Source organism: Berghia stephanieae, chromosome 1 (genome assembly GCF_034508935.2).
Source record: "Berghia stephanieae isolate SIO BIC M18660-M18661 chromosome 1, UCSD_Bste_1.3, whole genome shotgun sequence".
Lineage (NCBI taxonomy): Eukaryota > Metazoa > Mollusca > Gastropoda > Nudibranchia > Aeolidiidae > Berghia > Berghia stephanieae.
The window spans coordinates 136905527-136913026 of NC_088360.1; the positions used below are offsets into that span (position 1 = coordinate 136905527).

Below are 7500 nucleotides of genomic sequence, written 5' to 3' on the forward strand. Positions count from 1 at the left end.
ACATGGGAACACAGTGATAACGATGTATAACTAACTCCCTTTAGGAGATTCTGACTTCAATGTGATATCATATTTGACCATTTTTATCTGCGAATAAAGTATCTGCAACTGGGTGGGGATCCTGACCTCCCATAGTGGGCAGGGAGGTACATGCTGTGTCTTCTATCCCCCCATACCCGTTTTCCAATTGTTTCCTGTCATTATCTTGGAATGAGATTACTTAGTTTTGTCCTGATCCTTGCCGGAGTTCCTTGGCGGGAGGGAAACAGTCGAATGTATAGTTATAGTTTTGGGAGATGATATTTTTTTCCTTGTAAATCATCTCTCTGTTTTACACTGTATTATGTTTTTTTTATATGTTATTTATGATTTGTAAACATTTGAATGTATTCCTCTTAGTGGAGACCTGTGCTTGTGTCTGGACGAAACTTTTAGGTGATCTCAAGCTAAGTACACTGATAGTGTGCTCTTGGAATCTACATCTGTTCCCTATTTGAACCATTCCCCTTTGTCTTACTTTTCCTCAAGTCCTTTTAATTGTATATCTAGAATGTTTTTACTATCCAATTTTCTTCCTTTTTACTGGCGCTGATATGACCTAAATGTGTTTAAGTGCCGTAAAAGCCTTAAAAACAAACAAAACAAGTAACTGCAATGCAACTTGTACTTCAGTTAAGCAATACTTTTGGTGGAAACTGCTAGGTCTGCAGTTAAAACCAAATAAATAATTGGAGAAACCAAATTATTTGGTAATTACAGTCTCGCTGTTCAAGAGTTAGTTAACTGTTTGTGGAATAATTTGAACACTTATTTCTCTTACTTTGATCAGCAATGATAATCCATCCAACCTACGTGCCCAAGCCCTGGAAGCCAATGTCAATGACGTGCCGTACTTCGGTACACGCTGCATGAACAAAACTCTTCATAAGATAAGGTATGTCAATCCATGGTTTTATTTTGAAATTTAGAGCCAAGAATTAGCTAAACAATCTATTTTCTAGACCTACATCATTAGAATTATTATTTTTTACAGAACGTCATTGCTGAGAAAGTAGTTTGAGGTGCACAACTTAAATTTTGAATCGAGATTGAGAGCAGCTCATGGAGTAGTCACCATCACCACCACCACCGCCATCATCATCATCATCATCATCATCATCATCATCATCATCATAGTCTTCATTGCTGTTATCATCATCATTATCATTGTTGACATTAATAATATCAACACCCCCGCCCCACCCCAACAACGACTTCAATGAATATTGTATTTTTATTAATGAAATTCATCTTATACATCCTGACTCTCACGTGAGATGAGCTGAAGACCACATACTCAAAGGTTCTCTCTCTCTCTCTCTCTCTCTCTCTCTCTCTCTCTCTCTCTCTCTCTCTCTCTCTCTCTCTCTCTCTCTCTCTCTCTTTCTCTCTCCCTCCTTCTTCTCTCTCTCTTCTCTCTCTCTCTCTCTCTCTCTCTCTCTCTCTCTCTCTCTCTCTCTCTCTCTCTCTCTCTGAATTAACAGCAACAATGCATTGATATATTAGTAGTAGTAGTAAGCTTCGCAGACTGAATGACGCTTGCTGAGAATTGTGTGATTCAGTCATGGTCAATGAGTATAGTTGCTCTCTCCGTCCATGTTGTTAATTGTTTACATTGGTCACGGTCCTGGGCCAGAGTTTTGAGGCTGTCAAGACCTTGTTGTGACTTTAGTACGGAGAGTACTGCAGTATTTCTTAGTTCTTCAGGGATTAATTCGGCCTCATCTGAATCCAGAAATAGATAATATATATATATATATATATATATATATATATATATATATATATATATATATATATATATTGATAAAGAGAATAAGATCATTTTAATCAGGAGGTCTGCGGTTCGACCCCCTGTATTTTTGGGATTTTTTTTTTCTTGTGATTTTTTTGGTCTGCTTTGTCTGGCCGTAGCCATCGTTAACTTATAGCCTGACACTAGAACCCTCTAGGACTATGGTATGAAGTCATATTTTTAGGTTTGTGCAGCGTCTAGTGAGTTGTCGTTTGTAGAGCTCAAGGAAACAAGTGATTTCATTGGTTGAACTATTGAATACAACTCACGATTTGTTTTCTTTCGCGGCCAAAGACTTGTCTTTTGACGTAATTATTTGGTCAGTGTCAGGCTATAAGTTTACGATGGCTACTGTCTGGCACTGTTTAATAGACACTTCTTCAGATCTTCATCATCATTAACTTATTTTCATCACAGTGGGAAGTCTTGCCTGTCTCCAAACGTCGTCTCACCGTGGTCGTCCAATCCACTGCTACAGAATGTAACCATAGTAACAAAGAAGTGTTCCTGTTCCAGTGGATTTCAACGTTGTCCATCAAGTAAGTCTTCATATCATATCCTTCAGAGCCATCCAGCCCATGGAGCTGGAGTTTATCCCGGTTTCTATAGCGTGAAATGGACAATAGCAGTTGTTTGCTATCCTTTGGATAGGACACTAGTCTATAGCAAAGTACTTTCCACCAAATCTAACAGTCTCAGCTACCCATTCACTCATGGGGTGGAGAGGGAGGTCAGAAAAAAATCTCCCCTGCACTCAGGATCGATCTCTGTCCCTTTGTGTGTGAAGCGAGTGCTCGACCAACTGAGCTATCAGGTCCCCTTTATATCATACGATTGTTACCCATGAATAAGTCAAAAGTTGTCACCCGTCATCAACGATAGATTTAAAAACTCAAAGTGTAGCTGATAATAAATTTGAAACATGTAACAATAAGACAGTTATCCATATTTAAATTTAGAAAGGGAGATAGGAGTGTATAATCTTTCCTCTTTTCTTTTACAACAACAGTTTCCATCTCTGAAGAATTTTGTGGCTTTATCATATCAATGTAATGCGCCCAGAGGCTGCATAATGTAGTGGAATAAGCTGCTGTTAACAAATATACATTATAATTTTTGCTTCGCAAGTCCCAGGTTTAAGAGCTTTGCCAAGATGAGGGTCATTTAAATCAATTGATATTTGTAGGATGAATCTTTCAAAAAAAATTTCATATGTGTTTTTATTAGAGCTTTAAAGTGAGCTTTTTAATATAGCGCGATATCCCTTAATTGTGCTCAGCGTTTCACAAGAGGTCCCTGACCAACAGCAAAATGTAACATGTTGAACGAGACATGAACGAGTAAGGTGGTTAAGGCTGTCTTGAGGAAATGTGTACAATATGATGTTAGGTGAGAGTAAAATCAATGAAACCTTGCAAAGGTTTAATTAATGGAATGTTTTCTCACCTTTTCCACCAAATGCTTAATTATTGGAATGTTTTTTCACCTTTTTCCACCAAAGGGTTAATCAATGGAATGTTTTTTCACCTTTTACCACCAAAGGGTTAATTAATGGAATGTTTTTTCACCTTTTTCCACCAAAGGGTTAATCAATGGAATGTTTTTTCACCTTTTACCATCAAAGGCTTAATAAATGGAATGTTTTCTCACCTTTTCCACCAAAGGTTTAATCAATGGAATGTTTTTTCACCCTTTTCCACCAAAGGGTTAATTAATGGAATGTTTTTTCACCTTTTTCCACCAAAGGCTTAATTAATGGAATGTTTTCTCACCTTTGTTACCAAGGCTGAATTATTGGAATGTTTTCTTACCTTTTCCACCAAAGGGTTAATTATGTTTTTTTCACCTTTTTCCACCAAGGCTTAATTATTGGAATATTTTCTCACCTTTTCCACCAAAGGCTTAATTAATGGAAGGTTTTTTCACCTTTTTCCAGAGGCTGCAGGGCCCAAGCCTCCCATGCATCGGATTCGAACCAATGACAAGTTTCACAACGTGACAGGCAGGAACATATCAGAGTGGTTGGTGAAAACAATGGAAAAATATCAGAAACGGAGGTAAGATGTATGTATGTGTTTGTCTGTTTATGTGTGTGTGTGTGTGTGTTTATCTGTTTGTGTGTGTGTGTGTGTGTGTGTGTGTGTGTGTGTGGGTGGATGATCGAGTATGGATCATCCACAGTTGTTTCACTAAAATGAACAGAATAAATTAAAGGGTTGTCCCAGTTATCCCATTCTTAAATTTTTACGTGAGGTGAAATTATTAAGACATGATTGAAATTTTATTGGATGAAACAGATCAATTTTTATATTCTTATGCATGTTAAAATTGTTCTTCTACCATCTTTATCCTGTTTGATATAACAGTAAAATCTTAAGGTATTTTGCTAAACATTTTCACATTAACACTTTCATTGTTATTTCCCAAATTTTTAATACGTGTCTTTTAGACCTGAATAGAAAATGAGTAATATAGCTTTTTTCTCCTCCCCCCCCCCCTAACCTTTCTCTCTCTCTGTGTGTGTATTCCTCTTTACAGATCTTCATTAAATATGTTAATTTTTGTCGTTGTCGCTGTCGTTGTTGTTGTTGTTTTGTTTGGGGTTTTTTGGTCAGAAAACAATAATCATTTTTTATTCCTATCAGATATGGAGGTTACAGTTTTGTAGAAGAAAACCAATTGGCCCTGTTGAATTCCAGCCAGCTGAATAATTCCATTGATCGGTTAATTCGAGCTGCCAATAACAATCAGTCTATATTTTCTGGCTCTGAGCAAATCTGGAAAGATATGGAGGGAGCTCTGAAGTTTGCTTTTGTACGGGATAATGCCATGGTATGGAGTCCCTGTGATTTAATCTGTGTAATGTAATGGAATAATAGATATTTATAGTGCGCAGAATCCATGAAGTGCTCTAGGCGCTATACATACAAAGGCAATAAGATTTTTAAAAAAATTATGCCCTTCCACCATGACACACAAGATATCGTCGCCTAGGCATTCCATGAAGGAATATAGATAATTCATCAAACAAGATGTCTGATGTGAACAGGAATCATCCATTATGTCCAAAGTGAGCAAATTTGGGGTTAATAATCTTACCCAAGGACAAAAAAATGAAATTGCCTGAAGTGGGGCTCAAACCCGGGACATTCCAGGTCACAGTGCAATGCCTTAACCACTCGGCCACTTCGCTCCCACAAAGACAATAACGCAAAATGCAAATACTATTACTACTCAAAAGCCTGCCTGGATAGGAATATTTTCAAAAGTTTCCTAAAGTTACTGAGGTATGGCTGACATGGCAGTTTTTTTCAAAAGAAAAAATCCCAAATTTTGCAAGCTAAACACAGCAAAATTTGCGAAAATTTGTGATTCATTTTCCTAAAAACCCGTAAATAGTTCATGAAAGAGAAAGGTATTTGTTTGTTTTTAAGGATTTCACGGCGCTTGCAGCAAATGTTAGGTCATATCAGCACTTGTAAAAGGAAGAAAATGTGATAGTAAAAGAGAAACTACTTTTGATTAATTATCTTTCACGTTCTACTTGAGCTATCAATCGAAAAGAGAAAAAAATTCTCCCTTTTTCTTTTTCAAAAAAAAATTATTATTGTTGTTTTGGGTTTTTGTTTTGTTTTGTTTTGTTTTTTTTTCTTCGCAAAATCTCGAAAATTTGCCATGCCAGATATGGGTCGTCTTTGATTTCTTTCTCTAATTTGTTCCATACTTTTACGACCCTGATGGAGAAAATGAAATAGATTTTATAGATAGTAGAATTTGTTGTTTTTGTTTTGAAATTTTAACTGTAAGATAAGACACGACTGAAACATTAAATTTTATGCGGCTATGTGGTCTAGTTGTATGACACTTGTCTCTAGACCAATGGGCCAGGGTTCGACAACTGCTCCGGGCGGCGTATAGTCGAGTCCTCGGAAATAGCTCTTTACTCACATTATCTCATCGTACTCAGCAGGTGTAAAATGAGTACCTGGCCTATCTCAATTTATCAAATTAATATATAAAGTGTTGCTATTGGTTCTTGGTTGTATATTTTTACATTTTTGTGCATTTGCATATATTATATATACATTGTCGCTATAGATTCTCAACTTTGTGTTTATACATTTTCATGCATGCCACGTCTGTAAACGAATTTCCATTATTTTTAATGAATAAAGTATATCTTATCTTATCTTATCTTATCTTATCTTATCTTATCTTATCTTATCTTATCTTATCTTAATAGCATTGTCAGTGTCGGAAAAAATTGTAATAGATATCGCCTTACAGGTTTCATGTCTTGTTCTATGTGTTAATTGTTACTGTTGGCTTGGGATCCCCAATATGCAGATTGATGCATCAGGTCATTGCTAAACAAGTCAAATCTGACCTATTTAGAGCGTTTATATAGAGCAATATCCACTAAACGTGCTCAAAGCACTTTACAAGGGATCCATAGCCAACAGCAACATGTAACATATAGAACGAGACATGAAACTGCTAGGCGATATTACATTTTTTTCCAACAGAGACAATGGTGTTAACGACCAGGTGCTCATTTTATACCTGAGTACGGTGAGGGAATGTCAGTACAGAGCCTTTTTCAGGGACTCACCTATGTGCTAAGCGAAGCTCAAACCCAGGACCTGCCGATCCGAAAAAGAGTGTCATACCACAAGATCACATAGCCACACATTTGAAATGTATGTCATAATTCTTTCACTATCTATGAATTTCCTTCCTTTTTAGGTCTGGTTCAACAACAAAGGCTGGGCCTCGTCCGTGTCCTACATGAATGCTTTCAATAATCTCATGCTGAGGTCTTTGTTACCTTCTGGAAAAGATCCTTCAGACTACGGTATTGTCACCTACAACTACCCTATGAATTACACCAAGGAACAACTCAACGAGGAGACTTTGTAAGGAGTTTTTTTTAATTTATCGTATATATAATGTATTTATTTCTCAAAAAGTAGTTCTTCAGAGCCATACAGCATATGGAACTGGAGTATATCCCAGTTTCTATAACCTGAAATAGACAATGGTAATTGCTTGCAACCCTTGCAAATATCGTCTTCCATCCATTAAAATGACCAAACCGAATAGAGAGGCAGTGATTCAGTGAAGTGTCTACTAACACAAGCCACCATTGATGACTAAGCTTTTTGAGATTTTTTGGAGCTTTTTTATATGGTGCAAAATCCACTAAACGTGCTCAAAGCTCTTTACATGGTGTCCCTGGCCAACACCAACACTTAACATGTGGGAGGACAGGACACAACACCTGTTTGGCGATATTACAGCTTTTCCGGACAGAGAAATGCTGTTAAAGGCCAGTTACTCATTTTACACCCAAGTTCGGTGAGATAATGGCAGGACATGATGCCTGTTAGGAGATATTACAGTTTTTTCTGGACAGAGACAATGCTGTTAAAGGCCAGTTACTCATTTTACACCTGAGTACTACGGTGAGAGAATGTGAGTAAAGAGCTTTTTCAAAGAACTCAACTATGTGCAGAGCGAGACTCGAACCCGGTCCTTCCGATCTGAAAGCAAGTGTCATACCACAAGACCATGTCGCTGATGATTATGTGAGCCATGATGATATTCGTGTACTTAAATTATGTGCCTTATGAAATTATATCTACATGCAAAGCAGGGTCGATAGG

The 7500-nt window shown here is 37.1% G+C and overlaps 1 protein-coding gene across 13 annotated transcripts in view; it reads left to right on the top strand.

The window, feature by feature from the left end:
- LOC144963302 (phospholipid-transporting ATPase ABCA1-like) overlaps nucleotides 1-7500 on the top strand; it is an 88166-nt gene that overhangs the window by 55113 nt on the left and 25553 nt on the right. For all 13 annotated transcript variants that reach the window (XM_078897205.1, XM_078897212.1, XM_078897209.1 and 10 more), the window contains 5 exons: nucleotides 830-934; nucleotides 2252-2373; nucleotides 3771-3891; nucleotides 4480-4666; nucleotides 6581-6750. In XM_078897205.1, the coding sequence (XP_078753331.1) occupies nucleotides 830-934; nucleotides 2252-2373; nucleotides 3771-3891; nucleotides 4480-4666; nucleotides 6581-6750 (705 nt within the window). The remainder of the gene's footprint in view (nucleotides 1-829; nucleotides 935-2251; nucleotides 2374-3770; nucleotides 3892-4479; nucleotides 4667-6580; nucleotides 6751-7500) is intronic.